This window comes from Pseudorasbora parva, chromosome 19, assembly GCF_024679245.1.
Source record: "Pseudorasbora parva isolate DD20220531a chromosome 19, ASM2467924v1, whole genome shotgun sequence".
Lineage (NCBI taxonomy): Eukaryota > Metazoa > Chordata > Actinopteri > Cypriniformes > Gobionidae > Pseudorasbora > Pseudorasbora parva.
In genome coordinates, this window is record NC_090190.1 from 33,008,688 (window position 1) to 33,027,524 (window position 18,837).

At 36.4% G+C, this 18,837-nt stretch overlaps 2 protein-coding genes across 4 annotated transcripts in view; both read right to left on the reverse strand.

Annotated features, from left to right (window-relative positions):
• Nucleotides 1-51: 51 nt before the first annotated feature.
• On the reverse strand, nt 52-14,216 carry lrrc71 (leucine rich repeat containing 71). Of its 2 annotated transcripts, none has more exons than XM_067425378.1 (14): nt 13,991-14,216; nt 13,751-13,861; nt 13,523-13,642; nt 13,350-13,425; nt 13,140-13,214; nt 12,251-12,319; nt 11,064-11,196; nt 10,871-10,954; nt 10,233-10,421; nt 7,229-7,304; nt 7,055-7,128; nt 3,961-4,072; nt 3,784-3,872; nt 52-854 (listed from the first exon to the last, which is right to left on the reverse strand). In XM_067425378.1, the coding sequence occupies exons 1-14, from the start codon at nt 14,073-14,075 to the stop codon at nt 717-719; spliced, it is 1,431 nt and encodes a 476-aa protein (XP_067281479.1). In that variant the 5' UTR covers nt 14,076-14,216; the 3' UTR covers nt 52-716. The 2 variants fall into 2 exon arrangements, with proteins under 2 accessions (XP_067281479.1, XP_067281477.1); XM_067425376.1 differs by having other exon boundaries at nt 11,064-11,223.
• A 1,048-nt stretch (nt 14,217-15,264) lies between these two features.
• Nucleotides 15,265-18,837, reverse strand: part of ash1l (ash1 (absent, small, or homeotic)-like (Drosophila)) — a 40,856-nt gene continuing 37,283 nt past the window's right edge. For both annotated transcript variants that reach the window (XM_067425882.1, XM_067425883.1), the window contains exon 27: nt 15,265-17,859. In XM_067425882.1, the coding sequence (XP_067281983.1) occupies nt 17,768-17,859 (92 nt within the window). In that variant the 3' untranslated portion in view covers nt 15,265-17,767. The remainder of the gene's footprint in view (nt 17,860-18,837) is intronic.

The following is an 18,837-nucleotide window of genomic DNA, read 5'->3' on the forward strand; positions in this document are numbered from 1 at the left end:
AACGCCATCAACAAGGACCAAAAATAAATTTAACGGGGGTATTTGGACGTAATTTGTTGAGTGTGGTTGGTCTAAAAATTATAATTGTTGTTGATAAGCGCTGCATCGTTTCCATTTTATCAAATGGCTATAAAAGATTCTCCGATTTCTCAGGTATAATTTGTCAAATTTGCTTGTGGGCCGCATTGTCACGTGCCATCTATTACTTTTCTCAGCGCTGGGATGGATGGACAAATCACAGTTGTTTTTGTTAGTGTGCGTTTTCTCTTTAATCGGAGAAGTATGCACTATGCAGTTCTGCAGATAAATGAAAAATGGACGTATTATGTGGGCTTTATTTATTTTCATAAGCATGTAGCAATATAATACAATGACACTTTTCAAATAAACACCTACAAAAACCGGTAAATATATTTTGCAGCGACAATGTGCTGAAATATAGCAGACATACGGAGCAAAATATACATATAAAACAATGCAGTTTTTTAGTAAGCCTCATTTTAGAATGCTAGAACAGTTATCAAAGCAATAAAAATAACATGTAGAGACCAAGAGCTTGTTTACGCTTTGTCAGTGTGTATGAAAATACAATTTAACATACACAAAAAAATCTGAAGACTGAGAAGTTTATCATTATGGAACCATGAGATATTGATCTGGTTGAGCTGGGGCATTTGTTTATTACGTTAACGTTTATTTTCTTATCATTGACATTGTTAAGCTGCACTCGTGGTCTTTGCTTCTCCATTTTCATCCTCCACCTGACCAGTGTTGTTTCTGTTTAGAGGATCCTTGAGAGACATCATTTCCTGTATCTTCAGTAAGGTGTCACAATCTGATGCAAACCGATTCCTCTGAAAAACATAGCTGAAATTAAAACAAGCAACCCTCTATGGGACTAACTCTGAAATCACAACTAGAAAAAACATAAATTACTTTATATTTTACATATATTTATGGCTAATTTTATTTAGTTTTCTACATTTTACCTTTTTTAGGGTACTGACTTTGTCGTATTATTTTTGGCAAGCTGTCTGATACTTTTATAGAATAAGCCACTTTAAGTGCAAACAGTGCCCGATATAAGAGATCAGTAAAAGCACATAATTAACAGGCATTTCACACGTTAATAACACAACACTGCCAACATGCGTAATTCATTGATACTGTACAATAATCCAAAAAAATAACCAATGCGCTTAGCTTTGCTCTGACAAAACTACAGTACCTTTGTGAAGTTCATAGAACACGCACTTAGCCCAGTCAATACTGATTCATTGATTCAAAACTCTTTCAGTAGCTGTTGGGGTTGCTAGTTGCAGATGTCCTGAGTGTGTATATTATGATGTACAGGAATCATGATTATATTTATAAAGAGTCTTCGAATCACAGGTGTAATCCACGTCTGAGAGTTGGTTCACTTTTCCACTCCTTACTGTAGAATATGTTTACTGCTTACTGCTTGTATATATACACTCCTGAACAAAATCTTAAGACCAGGGGATGTATTGCAAGTTTTACAAATTTCGCACTAGTGGATCATAACCGGGTTGTAAGTGCTGCTTCAAAATGCCAAAAGAAGAAACAGGAGCAAGAGACAAAAAATAGAGAGTGGGCTATTTATTGAAAACTGCATTTAAACTCAAACAGGCCGTTCATCAGCTGATCAAAAGTTTAAGACCATAGTCCAAAAATAAATGCACAACAGTACTAAAAGTGTCAAAAAAGGACTCAGTAGTGAGTAGCCCCTCCGTTCTTGTTGATCACTTCAAAAACTCGTTTCGGGATGATTGATGCGACTGTTTCCAGGAGGCTGGTGGGAACGTTGCTCCATGTGGGTGGTGAAGATGGCTTCAAGAAGGGCATCCACGGTCTGGAACTGACGTCCATTTTTGTAAACTTCCCTTGCCATCCATCCCCAAATGTTCTCAATGGGATTTAGATCAGGGGAGCACGCAGGATGGTCCAAAAGAGCAACGTTATTCTCCTGGAAGAAGTCCTTCGTCAGGCGGGCTTTGTGAATTGCAGCGTTGTCCTGTTGAAAGACCCAGTCATTACCGCACAGGCGGGGGCCCTCGGTCAAGAGGGATGCCCTCTGCAACAGATCCACATAGCCAGCCGCCGTTTGACGCCCCTGCACAACCCGAAGCTCCATTTTCCCCTTGAAGGAAAAAGCACCCCAGATCATGATGGAGCCTCCTCCACTGTGCCACGTAGAAAGCATCTCAGGTGGGATCTCCTTGTCATGCCAGTAACGTTGGAAGCCATCAAGACCGTCCAAGTTAAATTTTTTCTCGTCAGAGAATAAAACTTTCTTCCACTTTTCAATGTCCCATGTTTGGTGCTCCCTTGCAAATTCTAAACGGGCAAGTTTGTGTCGTGGGAGGAGACGTGGCCTTTGAAGACGTTTTTTGTTCTTGAAGCCCTTCTCTAGCAGATGACGTCTTATGGTTATTGGGCTGCAGTCAGCATATGTAAGGGCCTTAATTTGGGTTGAGGATCGACCTGTGTCTTCACGGCCAACCTGTCGGATCCTACGGCTCAGTGCAGGTGAAATCTTTTTGGGTCCACCACTTGACTTTTTTGTCCCATAACTCTCAGGATTTTTTAAGAAATGTAAAATGACTGTCTTACTGCGTCCAACCTCAGCAGCGATGGCCTTGCTTGTGCAGCTCAACAATCCTGCCACGTTCAAAGAGAGAAAGCCTTTTTGCCTTTGCCATCAGGAGACCTTGACAGTATGACTGCTTGAAGGACAATGACATGAAAGCCATATTTTTGTGCAGATTTGACCTTTTTATGGCTATGGTCTTAAAATTTTGATCAGCTGATGTACTGTTTCCAGCCTCCTGGAAACAGTCGCATCAAGCATCCCGAAACAAGTTTTTGAAATGATCAACAAGAACGGAGGGGCTACTCACTACTGAGTCCTTTTTTGACACTTTTAGTACTGTTGTGCATTTATTTTTGGTCTATGGTCTTAAACTTTTGATCAGCTGATGAATGGCCTGTTTGAGTTTAAATGCATTTTTCAATAAATTGCCTACTCTCTATTTTTTGTCTCTTGCTCCTGTTTCTTTTTTTGGCATTTTGAAGCAGCACTTACAACCCGGTTATGATCCACTAGTGCGAAATGTGTAAAACTTGCATCCCCTGGTCTTAAGATTTTGTTCAGAAGTGTGTGTACATATATATATATATATATATATATATATATATATACTGTATGTATGCCACTTTAGCATAGCGATCACTTGAATATACAGCTACGACGAGTTATCGCGCTAAAAACCTGGCTGTCATGAATGGCTGCGTCTGCCTGCTGATTGCTGATTGACTGAAAGTGCTTGCTCGTCCGCTGGAACCCGCCCAATCTGGCAACACCGTGTGTGATTTGTGCTTTGAATCATGTGCAAGCGCGATGGATCGCTAATATTGACCTTCATGACAATGAGGGGGGTGAATTTTTTTATAACTCATTCGTTTACATTATATAAAGCCTTAAAGTTCTGCATAATTAAGGGTGTGGTTACTTTGAGTGTCAGGTGGATAGCCATTTATCCGCTGTCTATAGTCATTGCGTCACCTAAGCTCCGCATTACATCCCGCCTCTTTAGCCTCTATAGTCCTCGGGACTACTGAATTAGACTTGCTTATATATATTATATATATTTAAATTTACTTGTATTAGTCTTAAGCGAACCTGGAAAACATGTGACCTAACATGTACATGTCTCCTTCACTTCCTTGTTGCTTCTTTAGAAAAAGAGTGATATGACTCACACTGAGAGAAAGACGCAGAAGTCCACCTTCACCCTGGCCTTCCAAAGATGAGAGGAACAGCTTGAGGGACTTTTCAGTCATTTTATTTCCTGAATTACCAGAAAAGAGAATGTTAAAGTCATAATGTACAAGTATGTTTTACTCTAATACTGAAAATCAAGTCTGAAATGAAACCACCTGACAGATTCAGAGATGTAAGGCATGTGTTTCCTGGATGAATGACATTCCCTCCAGTGTGAACAATTCCAGCATCCAACAAAGGAGTCACCGTCTCAACCACCTCTACTGTCTGACATACAAATGTTCCATGTTTAATGGGAAGGATGTTTCATTTTCAAAGCTCTTATCTTATTATAGTAAAGAGGCTTCAAACACTGTGAAATTTGTTTCTGTTGAAGTTTCTCTGACTAAGACTAAGACTGAATGAAGATAAAATCATAAGGCAAGCGATATTCTGAGCATATTTTTAAGACTTTAAACAAGAACCTACCACAAGGAAGTCTTCTATCCAAAATTGTAAGTCATTTAAAATGTTTATAATTTAGACTTACTCTACTTAACCTGAAACTTATAAATAATAAGATTAAAGGTGTTGAGATCAAAGTACACACCCTAAAACATGGTGTCAAAAAAAGATAATCTAGATGGATTATTTATAGACAGCCCAGAAAGGATTGAGTGTGGGTAGAACAGAAGCAAAAAAAACTAAATAACGACTTATATAGTTATGGGCCGATTTCAAAACACCGCTTCGTAAAGCCGCAAAGCATTTTGAATCAGCGTATCGATTTATTATTCGGATCGCGTGTCAAACCACCAAACTGAAATCATGTAATTTGTCACTGATTCATTGAGCTCCAAGGCTTTACGAAGCAGTGTTTTGAAATCAGCCCATCACTATATAAGTCGTTATTTAGTTGTTGTTTTTTTCCCACAAAAACAATTTTCGTCGCTTCATAAAATGATTGTAGAGCCACTGTAGTGAGATGGGCTTTGTAAAGACGTCTTTAGTGCCTTTTATGAGTCTTGAGAGAGGAAATGACATTGGTGTAAATGGAGGCCTTTCTGAGCCATCGGATTTCAACACAAATATCTTCATTTATGTTCCAAAGATGACGTCTTACGGGTGTTGAACGACATGAGGGAAAGTAATTAATGACAGAATTTTCATTTTTGGGTAAACTAACTCGTAACACCATTTCTGGGTGAATTAACTCTCATAGAAAAACAGCCCATTGACATGCATTATACGAGCAACAGGAGTTAAAAATCTTAATTTGTGTTCTACTGAAGAAACAATCACACCCACATCTTGTATGCCCTGGGGGTACGCAGAAAAAAAATCAAATTGCCATTTTTGGGTGAACTATCCCTTTAAATCTCTTTTATTACCAACAAGGCTGAATTTATTTCTGTCAGACCTCTATAGTAATTTTTAAGAATGAACAGGTTTATATTTTGATGATTAATTGAAAATATTTGGTCACCATTATGTTGATTAGTATTTACTTCAGTTGGGCATTTGGACAAAAAAATCTTTGTTTTTGTATTTTTATACATAGTTTATATAATTTTTGTAATGTGAATAATTATTAAGCAGGGTTTCTTTCACAGGTAAAATGGGCCAAAAAAGAGGTCTAACTCAAACATTCAAGTTATTAAATGCAAATGTGAAGGATTAAATACCATAGAAATTGTTAAATTAATGCACACCAAGAAATGCTTATTGGGGCAGCAGGGTCACAAAAAACAGGTTGAAAAGTTTTCCAGTGAGAGAATAACAGATGCAGCATATTCCAAGTGGACTGACCGAGTTCTGAGTGTCTGGCCCAGAGAGGCAGAAGTTAAGCTCTTGCAACAAAGTTAAGCTCCGGAGAGCACACATTCACTTCAGGGTTCTGTCATCTGCATGTAGCAGATTTTTAAGGACCTTCTGCACCTACTTCAGGTCCTCATCTGTATGTTGCAGATTTTTAAGGACCTTCTGCACCTACTTCAGGGCCTCATCTGTATGTTGCAGATTGTAGGTGCCATTTCGTGCTCCAGGAGATCAGCATGCCACAGATTTTGTGTTTAAGGCTGTTAAAACAGACACCGGCTACTTTCTCCACAACATTGTCATCCAATGCCGCCATCGGACTACTCACTCGACCACGTGGAAAGTAAATATCACTTTACCAAACCTCTTTCCAGAGACCTGTAAATTTTTATATTTATTTTTATAATTGTGTATTATCAGTATATGGTTTTCTAATTTTCATTAGAGGTAATATGGCTGTAATTTATTATGTATTACAATATAATTTATTTGTTTGATGCATAATAAGGTTCTCCACCTAATTCGTTTTAGAGACACAACAGTTTATCTTTCCAAAAGATAATGTGCCTCTTCCATAGCACTCTCAACTTAATCACTTACTTTATGCATCTTATGCACTTTATTCCTTTTATCATTAATGGTATCCATGTAGTAGTTGTGTGTTTTTATTTTTTATCTTTCTTAATAAAATGTATTTTATTACGCTTGTGTCTTTCTTGTGTTGATAATGCATAAGAGGCTCTGCAATTTAACAATATCACATCAATCTCTCAGATAAATCAGCTAACCAACTCCCTTCAGTTTACATTCATCTGATGTACTCTTAAGTGATGTGTGATGCAAAAATCACAACGTCAGCGCTGACATTAGTACCAAGTAAAATCACTACAGTTTTTTGTTTTTTGGTGACCCTTCTGTGCATATAATATACAATGAGCATTTACTTATTATACTTGTCCAATGGCCACACCTTAATATTGTAATTTCTATAGTATTGCATCCTTCTCATGAACATTTAGTAACTTTTTTTTACTTTTCATTTTGAGTTAAATACTTTTTAATGTTAAAGGAAAACCTGATTAATGTTTTTCACTTCCAGCTCTCATTAACGATTACATATCACTTAATGATTGTAAACCAAATTAATCGTAGGTAATAAGATTAAATAGGTAAGATGTGCTTGGGAAAAAAAGATCAGAATATGGACTTCCCTAATAATTATTAAATCACTGTATTATCTGGCTGAAATGTGTTCAAAATGTTTGACAGTTTGTATTATTAATTAAAATATATGTCAGATTATATAATAATGTGTCAATAAACATATATTGAAGTCATAAACAATAAGTTTTCCCAGTTTAAAGGTGTAATTTTCCCATTTTTTCCACCTATATACATAAACATGAATTTCCCTTTTTGTGAAATGGGATGAGTTGTTAACTTAATTCTTACCTCTTGTTCAGACACAGGCAGATTCTTGTCTTTGCCTCCTATTTTTCCAGCCTGACCACGGGGAACTTTATCATCTGAGTGAAAAGCAAGAAGTTAAATATTCTCTCTTCATGTAAACCATCAAATATAAAGTGCACTTCTGTATTTTAAACAAATATGCATCACAGGAGTTACCCTTTTTGGCCACTTTTGGTTCCTCCTTCTTGGCTGCCTGACCCGATGCTGGTTTCTCCTCTTTTTTAGGGTTGTCCTACAAACATTTGTAAACAACTGTTCATGGGTGTGTATTTTTGTGGATATTGATTTTGCTATTGCTATTTACCCGTTTCAAAGAAATGCTATTTTGCTTGGTTTTACATCAATACCATATAAAGATGCATGAATGCTATGTTTGTGGAAAACAATTGCAATACTTAGAATGATATTGCACTTGGCTTCCTTTGTTTAGAAAAAAAGAAAAGATATGAAAGTTAAGTTCCTGAACTAAACGTTTGTACCTACCACAAAATAAGTTAATAATGAGAGGCCACAAGGGGGTGAAGATAAAAAAAAGCACAAGTGAATGACTATTGACAAAGACAACAGTAAAAAAGGAGAAGAGTGTAAGATAAACTAGTGTAGGAGAAGGCAGAAGGACATCCGGCTATTGGACATTTAGTCCCAGAGATTGATATTGAATTGAAATTCCCACAAAAGAAGTATAAAGAGACTGAGGAGTAATGCTGCCAGCATTAAAGAGGTCATGAACTGCGCTGTTTTATTGTTTAATGATGTTTCATGAGGTGCACTTATAATGTTAGAATGCTTTTTACATAAATATTTTTCACAATCTATAAATAAAAGTCATTTTTCCTAGTCATTTTAGCCATCTGCTCTGAATGTTCCGTTTTAAGGGGCGTCTGCTGTGAGACTTCAGTGTAAACTTATATAAAGCATTTGCAACATTATAAATGTCTATACTGTCACTTGATCAATTTAATGCATCCTTGCTGAATAAATATATTAAGTTATTAAGTCCCCAAAGAACAATTCTTACAGACCCAAAACTTGCTTGAACGGTACGATCTTGCAAACGCTTTCTATTTCAGAAAAATACTGTTCTTATGAACTTATATTTATCAAAGAATCCTGAATTTTTTTACACAACTACTTTCAACATTGATAATAATCATAAATGTTTCTTGAGCAGCAAATCGACATATTAAAATGATTTCTGAAGGATCATGTGACACTGAAGACTAATGATGCTCAAAATTCAGTTTTGCATCACGTGAATAAATTACATTTTAAAATATATTCAAATAGAAAAGAGTTATTTTATATTTTAATAATATTTCACAATATTAGAGCTTTTTTTAATAACATAAATGAAGCATTGGTGAGCAGAGGAGACTTCTTAAAAAACATTAAAATGTTACCGTTACCGGTAGTGTAAGTCCTCAAGTAATTAAGTAAACAGTCAGTAAAAAAATAAGAACCTACAAAGGCAAAAGACAGTAACCTAATTTTTGGTCGAAAATTAGTTATTGATATGTTTGATATATTCAAGACCTCCTTTATCTTGTGGATAAGTATCTTGAGCCAATTCTGTTGTTTTATCGAGAATATAATGCGTTGTCTTAACAGTAACTTCCAAAAGCCCAGGAGAAACCAAGGCAGAACACACCTTAACACCAGTTACTGTCCATTTCCTTTGTTTTAGAATGTTAAAATTGAGTTTGGATACTACTGTTTAGCCGCTGTTTAGAAGTTACTGTGTCAGCCTGGGGTTACGGTATTCTCGCTTTGTTTTACTGTCCATTAAAGTTTGCTGCGTTTAAATTACAGTACAGCCTTTGTCATACATCTGTCACGGAAGCACTTCTGACACACACGATGCCTGAGTAAAAGTGTAGGTAAAACAAATAGTTGAGTGGTTGATTTTACTATACTAGCAATTAAGATGGTTGAGGTGGCTTTGAAATGCAGACAGCAAGGTCAAGGTAGAAAACTGTGCAACACAAAATATGCATTTTAGACAAATCAGATAGATTGCAATCTACTTTGTTTAGCTAGCGAGTAGCCTATGGCATAAATAGTGTAGTCAGCTATAGAATGAATAGGCTACCAAACTGCTCCATATAAAATTGTAAATCATCCTAACTAAATGCCATTGTCACTAGATTTTATACAGGTGTTACTATAATGATTTTGTAAATGGTGATCAGCAACGAAATATTGATAATGTTGAAGTTACTGCCATTTGCCTTGGTGTGACATCCTGCAGACAATACAAAGGCAGAGTACAGTAACTTGAAAATAGGTTTGAGCTCAAGATTTTTTTATGTAGATAATTTTCATTACTAAAACATCTAATTGCCAGAATTCCAGTGTCCTACCTATAATTATAATAAATAAGTAATTTTTCTCAGTTCCACACTCTAGCGAGTTATGATCTTTTACCTTTGTAGGGCAGAATAGGACAAATAAATAAAACATAAAGATACAGAAACAAGCAGTGCTTTAGGTTTAATTACTGTTTTTCACCGTTGTTGCTGTTTTATTAACATTAATGATACGAGTGGGTATATGCTATATTAGATTGCTTTCCCTTGATTCATGTGGTTACTAAAAACAGGGTTTTTTTGGTCATCGTTAACTTCCAAGTCTCCAGTGCGGCACGCCCATCAAAACCCAGCGTTCAGGAGAGAGCCTCAAAACCAGTGTAGAAAATAGCCTATTACTAATTCGTTATGATGTTTTTGAATGTAAAAACCGAGAGAGAATAAAAATCGAGGAATTGCAGTTTAATTGTTGAAGCCAATTACTTCTGTATTGGCTTCAACAGAAACACTTTTTACACTTTTTAAGACCCTGGTTAAGATTTTGACTATAGAGCTCTTATATCAGCTAATTTTTAGTTTTGCATGAACTGCTTTTGTATTGTAACCAAAAAAATAAGTGTCTTTATTGTTACGATTGTCTCCTGTGAGACTACTAATAAACTACACCAAACAGAGCCTCAAAAATGAACAACCACAAGTCTACTACATCATTCAACCTGCCGGTGGGGGCAGGTGAGGATTTCATGGTTAAGGCTAGATTTGACTATCCTTACCCTACCTGAATAATCATAGGGGTAAAGGTGTAAGATAAAAAGTCACACCAAGTAACCATATATGGAACAAAACTGTTTTACCTTCTTTTTGGTGGTGTTCTTTGTACTCTTGTTAAGGCGATCCAGCGATGAGCTGCTGTGGACGGACAGAGGCTCATGCGATTCTGCAAGACTAACCAGAGACGGCTGGATCACTGATTGTTCACCTTTAATTAACAGCTTCCTCCTCTCAACTATCTCCTCGTGTGTCAGAGCAAAGGGCCCAAGCACCTAAAGAAAAAAATGAGAAAGAGTTGTGTACAAATATGTCTAATGTCATACATGAAAACAAAGAAACAGCATTTCTCAGAGAAGATTGCAGGGTAGATAAATCTCCTGTGGGAGGTCCTAACAGTTTTTTGTTGTTTGTAGCCCATTTGCCTTCATGAATAAAGTTCTGTCCCACAGACAGAAATATGGGAAGAACTAGATTCCTGAAGGCTGAGATACTAACATCTCTGCTAAAGAACTGGTACACTACAACCTTCAATAAATTCTTCTCCCCACAAGAACTCTGGTCAAGCTTACTTATTTTATGTATTGGAGAAATCGAACACATTGGCGAGCAACCCAGACAACAACCACTAACCCCCCCCACACACACACACACAAAATCTATCAAAAGTCAGACAGATGAGATGAGATGTAGTTGTTAATAGAAATATATACAGTATGTGTACCTCAGCCAAACGAGCTGCCCCATCATCTCCTATTTGATTGTAGGATAAGGAGAGACATAGCAAGTAACGGTTGAGACGCAGACCCTTTAAAAAGAGGGGATGGGCGACAATAAAAACTCAAAGTGTATGCAGTCTTGACATCATTTGAAACTGTCTGAACACCTTCAGACGGACAGACTTCAATTCCACACACCTGAGCAATGTAATATGCACCTCCATCACCAATACTATTAAAGGCCATGTTGAGTGACAGGAGGTTTTTGTTGGCAGTGTGAACATTGGACAGAGCCGAGCCAATCAGGCGAGCTCCTTCCTCTCCTATACGACTGTTGCGTAGTGATAAATCTGTCAGCCTAGCATGGACATTATTTAAAAAGAGCTGAGTGTAAAAAGTACAACAAAATGCATTTTCAGAGATAACATTGTAACATATTTAAGTTTAAATATTGCAAGCAGAAAATGCGTATGTACTACCTACTTAACCATACTTTACAGAAGTGAGCTAAGTCTGACAGAACCTCCTTTTGGGGAAGTCCTCATTTGTAAAAACTGTATAAATTGTTCTTTTAGGGTTAGGTTTAGGCTATAGTATTTATAACTATACTACATTTATTGTTGAAAATACAGTAAAACTGTAATGTGAAATATTATCTAATTTTAAAAACAAAATTATTTTTTCGATGTTAATATATTTTAAAATGCAATTTATTCATGTGCTGGAAGAGCTGAACTTTCAGCATCATTACTCCTATGTTCAGTTTCACGTTTCTTCAGAAATCATTTCAATGCTGATTTGCTGCTCAATTAAAAAAAACATTTATTATTATTAAAAACATTTGCTATGTAATATTTTTGTGGAAACCATGATAACTTTTTTGATGAATGGATTAATTCTTTGATGAATAATAAGTTAAAAACTTTTACTAACATTATAAACATGTATAAATATCTTTACTGTTACTTTTGAGCAAATGAATTCACCCTTGCAATTATTAATATAAATGATTAATTCCCATTAAAAACGTTTAAATCATACAACATATTGTAAACAGCATATTGTTTGTTTGTGTTATTGTGTGCGTGCGTGCGTGCGTGTGTGTGTTTGTTTGTTTGTTCTTGTTTCTTGTGTATATGAGGACACAAATGTATATAATGACTCATTATACACATTTGTGTCCTCATAATGACATGGGACATATTATAACATAACCCAATGTTTAGGGTATGGTTAGTGTAGGGGAATAGAATATACAAGTGTGCGATTGTGTGTGTGTGTGTGTGTGTGTGTGTGTGTGTGTGTGTGTGTGTGTGTGTGTGTATGTGTGTGTGTGTGTGTGTGTGTGTGTGTGTTAGTTTGTTTAAAAAACAAGAATAACTCACATGCTGTCCTCCCCTATGAGTAAGTGGTAGCTCTGCTCAGGGATTGGATTGCCATCCAAAACCAATTTCCTACCAAGATATAAGTTGGTAGATGATGTCATCAGATTTTCCAGGATCTAATATCACATTATCATAATTTATTTTTCCACAAAAAAAAAGACCTATAGACCACTAATACATATAATTTCATAAAAGATGATCGTTTAAGACATGGAAATATGCCTTACATAACATTGTAAGATTTAATGAGGGATTTCTGGTGCCCCTAATATGTTATTTCCTAATATGTTAAGTTCCTAATTTATTTTTGGATTTGGAGGTCTCCTACAATAGGCTTACATGCATCCAAGGTAAAAAAAAAAAACACATTTTCTCATTAAATATATATAATCACAGCATCTCCTCAGTGTCTGAAACTGTTTGATAATGATTCAGTCTCTCTAAAGTCTACTCTGCTCTGATTGGTCAAACAGCTGTCTGTTGTGATTGGTCTACCACTTACAATGCATGTTGAAAACGAAATACCCTTTACCATATCCGAATATTGAACATTTGTTGCAAACCTACATGGGTTCGAGCAAGAAGGCTGGAATTACTGATAACCTGTTGCAGGCAGTTCAGTATTGTTCTTTCTTTTTTTGGAGAAAATAACCCCATTTATTGTGCATTTTAATCTTTGAAACTTTTCAGACCTGTATTACATGAAATGTAATATCTGAAAAAGCATAACAGGGAACTTTAAATAGTTAAAAACCAGACAATTTGCTACATTCAGAAAATAATAAGACCTACATACAGTGTTTCCAATGATTTTTTAAGACTCTTAATGGCAATAAAAAGGCAAATAATGATAGGAATTTTGGACAATCTGACCCTTGACTGTTCTCACCTGAGATTTGAGCACAGAGACACTGTGTTTTTCAAGGAGGCTAAAGTGCAATCCGTCAGGCCTACACGCCACATGCTGCAAACCATCATAAACAATGTCATTGGGACATTAACATCATAATCAATGTCATTGGGACATTGACATAGCATACTGTTTCTTTGTAACATCAACATCCATAAATATATTACAACTACACAAGCAAAGGCTCACTGTAAGCACTGGAAATTACTGAGGGACTGCAATGTCTTGCTCAGCACCTGTAGCATCATCTCATCCACCTTCCATCCTATCAAAAATAATAATTAACAAAGACATTGTGATATTAAATATTTCTAAGAGGTTTGAACAACTGCTATTTGTTCACAAAGAATCAACAGTCTTACCAGATATCTTGACTGTCTTTACGCTATCATGATCTTCATTCTCCAGCTCTATCTCAAGGCAGGGCTCAGAGGACCATGTTGTCATTCGACTTTCTAAGGATGTCTGAGACTGATTGTGTTCTTCAGTCGAGGTTAGGGTTTTTATAGGGAAAAATGAAGAGTTTGATGGCATAAAAAAAATCTTTAGTAGGGGAGCAGAAACCCAATTGTTATGCGCAATATATTTACCCATCACATATTTTGACTGCTTCAGCTTGACAGAAGGTATCTTTTTCACACCCATGAGTTTGCACAGTCCTGTGATGTCCAACTCCAGAGTTCCTGAACACTGGTAATCATCTGTGAATGAGGTCACAATAACATTGACATTCAGTTGACTTTAATTGCTAGCTTTGGACACTGCATATATTTTGATTAATTAAATATCACAAGAATTCAAAATCTAGTCTGTCTTTATAGTCAAGTTACCTGCAGTTTTAGATGGTTCCTCCTCAATCCCAGAATCCACCTTGTCCACTTTCTCTTTGAAGGATTTTTCAGTTCGTTTTCTCATCTTTTCAGTAGGAAATGTTTTTGGGTTTTTTTAAACCGAAAACAAAACAAAACAATGAATTTAAATAACTAATAATTTAAAATCATATAGTAAAGTAACATGGCTCATTTAGCGCTAGCTTTGTAGGTCTTTCAGGTTGTATTCCGTTGCCATGACAACCCTTGAATCCAACGGTTAGTTTTGATGCCACCTAGTGGATGGCGCGGCAAAAAGGGACCGCGAAACATACATAGATGTATATACAAAGATATCCCATTAGCGGCTGTTTCTATGGACCGTAAGCAGTCTGCCATATTGGGACGGTCCATGAACATAGAACTATCTATATCTGCAATAGACTTCAGCAGATTATTTTGATAAACGAAAACACAATACAAAAAAAGCGGCGTCAGCTAATGGCTTAAAACCATGTAATATTGGGTAAATACATATAAAAACACAAACTAACAAATTCTTGCCAGTAAAATATCCCGTTTCTGTGGGAATTTAAATCTCGGGTGTTTTTTTCCAACCAGAAGCTGCGCAATGTTGTACTCTGAATGTAAATGACCGTTCCAAGATGGCAGACGCGCCGACGTGTCTGGCGCGGTCGAATATGAAACCTACATGTCTATGACTATGAAGACTAAAAATAAACTACTCTAGATAAACCCCAGATATCATGACAAATAATAAAAAATTTATCTAGCAGAGACTGCAGGATGGTTTAAAACAGAATGCCGGCTCCATCTATTGAATTAAATTAATGAATACATATCTCATGTGTACAGATGTCATAGGAAAAGATGACCTACATACTAAATTGATTTAATAAATGTTTTCAAACATTTTTGGCATTGCTGACAAAACGTAGGGACAGTTATGAAGCTTTATAAAAGAGGTATATTTTACAAAATAATATATTTCTTCTGTCAGGACACAGTAGTAATATTTCTCAAATATAAGCTAATCTCTGCTGTAATCTTTATAAACTACAAAGTGTAAAATAAAGAGAAAATAAAAAAGGTACACATGTTAATAACATTCTAGTGATGGTTTCAGAAATCAGTAAATGCATCAATGTCAAAATAAGAGAAAACATCAGTTATGTCTGGCATTCATTAAATTAGACAGCATTAAAATACAATGTATTTATTTATTTAGTGTTTTCTTTGCAAATGTATTTGGTAGTTCAAATGATAGTACACAATTTCAATGTGCTACGCAATAGTTAAAATTCACTTTATTTGAAGATGTATTGACTGTCCATACAATTAAAATACGATTTGTCTGTATACCTGGAGTAATAATGGTTATGACCTAGTAAAGAACTGCATCACAGATTCTCTGCTAAATGTATGAGCAACAGGCAAGTATATTCACAATAATGTAGTGCTTTTTATTAAAAAACAAACAAACAAACAAAACAAATAGAATATAAAACAAAAAAGTAAAAACCAACAGCATCTTCATGACTTTATAATTACAAACTTTGAACCAGAGTGGAAGAAGTTTCGACAAACTGTACACAACATCACAAAATGCCTGCCAGTCTGTCCATATACAATGCTTGCATCTTATTTTGTGATTGTCTAAAAATAACTAAACAAATCACACAAAAACACACAAATACAAGAAATACAAGCATTATATTTATGACCGCTATCACAAAAAAACAGAACAATCTTTTCTCATTTGAAAAAAAAAAATCAAAAATCAACAAAAAAAAAAATCAAAAGGAGACTAAGAACATGATATCGGGTTGACAGTTTCTTTTTCTGCCAAAATATCATTTTACATTTTTATGTTGGTTTGTTTTTTTAGTGTTCAACACTTTGCAGCAAAAAAACGAGGAACATTATATCTTTTTCTCCTCAAAAAGTAATAATAATAATATTAATAATTATAATAATGTTCATATTAATTATTACAGTGACGGGTGCCAGGTCTGGGGGTCACTGCGGTGTCCCCTTCGACAAAGTCCATCTGACGATCCTCCCTCTCGTAATGCGCTAAATTCATGTGTTTGGGTAACAAGGTTTCAGGCGGTTTATTGTTTACGGAGATTTCTAGAGATTATTAATTGTAATGTCTGCCACTTTCTCGTCTACTTCTCGTAAAGTTACATGTGACCGTTTTGTCGATACAAATCGTATAAGAATGATAATAATAATAATAACAATAATAATACATATAGGGCTGAATCCTGTACAATACAATACACAAAATTCATTATCAAGATATTGCTTTTGGAGACATTTCTCACATTTTTCCCATCTGTATATATACATAGCTTGGCACTATACAACTTCCTTTCCTTTCGTTTGTCAGTTTTCATTGTTGTTGTTTTCCGAGTCGATCCATCTAAGGGGTTTGAAATACTTATCTGTCATAGCTGATGCTTTAAGGGCGAAACAATCTCATGATTTTTTTTATAAACATTCTCCATGGCAACCTGAAAGGCCATTAAAAAATTCAAAGAAAAATTCAAAGAAAATGACAATACTAAAACCTTGACCCGACCCCATCCCACCCGCCCTACAAAGCACAAAAAATATGACATCACATGATACAATAAGTTCTTGTGAATTCATGAATTTAACTGTTTGTTAACTGCTGTCAAGCCCTTAGTTGTTTCCTCTTTCGTATTTATATTATCAGTATGGGCTCTCTCTCTCTCACACACACACACACACTCACAAACACCGTAAAGAATCTCACACACTACCATAAACAAAAACCGCTCAAGATCATGGCATTCTAAGGCGTTATATATATATAAAGCCAGCGTGCCTCCACTGCTAGATTTTGTTTTGTTTTTTTGAGCTGGTGAATTAAATACTTTTTTTAAAAGGGGGCGGGGCTGGCACCCACTCGAACCAATCACAATGCCCACGATAACAGAAGCGAAACATTCCAGCCCAGTCCCGAAGTCCCGAACTCACAAACATGGATACCCCCGTCGTGCTCCATTCCTAATGTAATTACAGTATAACAAACAAAAAACAAAAAAAAGAAGATAATATACTTATTTGTTTTGCTTTATCATACAGCATTCATCAATACTGTGTGAATGTTAGTGTGTCTTATCCGTACATCTCCGGGAGCGAATGATGTCCGTGTTGTTAAAAGTGCAGTTAGCCAACGTTCTTTCTCAGCTCTCTCCTTTCTCACTCTCTTCTCAGTCTACGGGCAGTGTGTGTGCGCTACACTGCACCTCCTATGTCGCTCCTATTTCCGTTTTATTTTTTGCCTCGTTCTGCTCTATCTTGGTCGGACTCAAGTCATTGCCACAGTAGACCACAAGGTGGCACCGGTCTCCCGTTTTTCTACTTGCAGCCGAAACGAAGGCCAAATTTAGTACCACGTGCTTGCTTAACAACTTAGTCATGGGAGACGTTTGACTGGTGAAGTCGTAGTTCATCCATGACAATTTGAGTTTAAAGGCGCTTTTCTTCAGTTTCAACTTTCCTATGTGACACTTGTACTTTTGAAATGCATCAAGGTTGACGACTCGCAGCAAATTGCGTGTCCTTAGTGCACAAAGCTCGGGCTGGTCTCTCTTGTAGTTCCTGCAAGATATAAATATGAACATGTCGCCTCCCACCTCCATTTCCCCTCTTTTTTTTTAAGGTGTAGTCCACCTCTGCTCCTCGATATCCATTATTCTCTTGCTGCTCTGCAAGGGTGCTCAGCAGAGAGTGTTGTCAGCGTTACTTCCTGCAAATAAATTCGCTCAGTCCAAGCGTCCGTCTGCGGAGGCGGCGTCCCGAGCCTTCCTCGAGAAGATACGTCACATCTATCGCTGTAAAGGAGACAAAGAAATTCTTCAAACTTTCATTAGATTTATTGCAGTGCGGGGCTTCTGATGTCTAAAAAGTAAAAATAGTTTTTTTATGCATATAAACAAGCCTCAGTTCTTTGAGTCAGTTCTTGAGATTTTTTTTTTTTTTCAATTAATCAGAACAAAATATAGTTATATTAAATATTAAAACAGTAATATTTTATATTTATACAATGGTCAATAATGTATTATTTTATTCATATTTTTACATGTTTTGACGGGAAATATTGTGTATATATAATGACCACTGATAGGTAACACTGATTATCTCTTCATCACGTCACCTGTTAGTGGATGGGATATATTAGGCAGCAAGTGAAAATTTTGTCCTCAAAGTTGATGTGTAAGAAGCTGGAAAAAAGTGCAAGCGTAAGGTTAACCAAATTTAATAAGGGCCAAATTGTGATGGCTAGACGACTGGGTCGGTTTGGAACATCTCCAAAACTGCAGCTCTTGAGGAGTGTTCCCAGTCTGCGGTGGTCAGTATCTATATCTATCAAAAGTGATCCAAGGAAGGACCAGTGGTGAACCAGCGACAGGGTCATAGGTGGCCACGGCTCATTGATGCACGTGGGGAGCAAAGGCTGCCACGTGTGGTCCGATCAACCAAACAAACTACTGTAGCTTAAAATTGCTCAAGAAGTTAATGCTGCTTCTGATAAAAACGTGTCAGAATACACAGTGTCAGTTTCACAGTTTCAGCACTTTGTGCTTGAACCCCTAATAATAAAAATCAGTACAATTACAAACTGCATCACAGTTTGTTGTATGGGGCTGCATAGCCGCAGACCTGTCAGGGTGCCCATGCTGACCCCTGTCCACTGCCAAAAAGTGCCAACACGTGAACATCAGAACTGGACCACAAAGGAATGGAACAAGGTGGCCTGGTCTGATAAATCACGTTTTCTTTTACATCACATGGATGGCCGGGTGCATGTG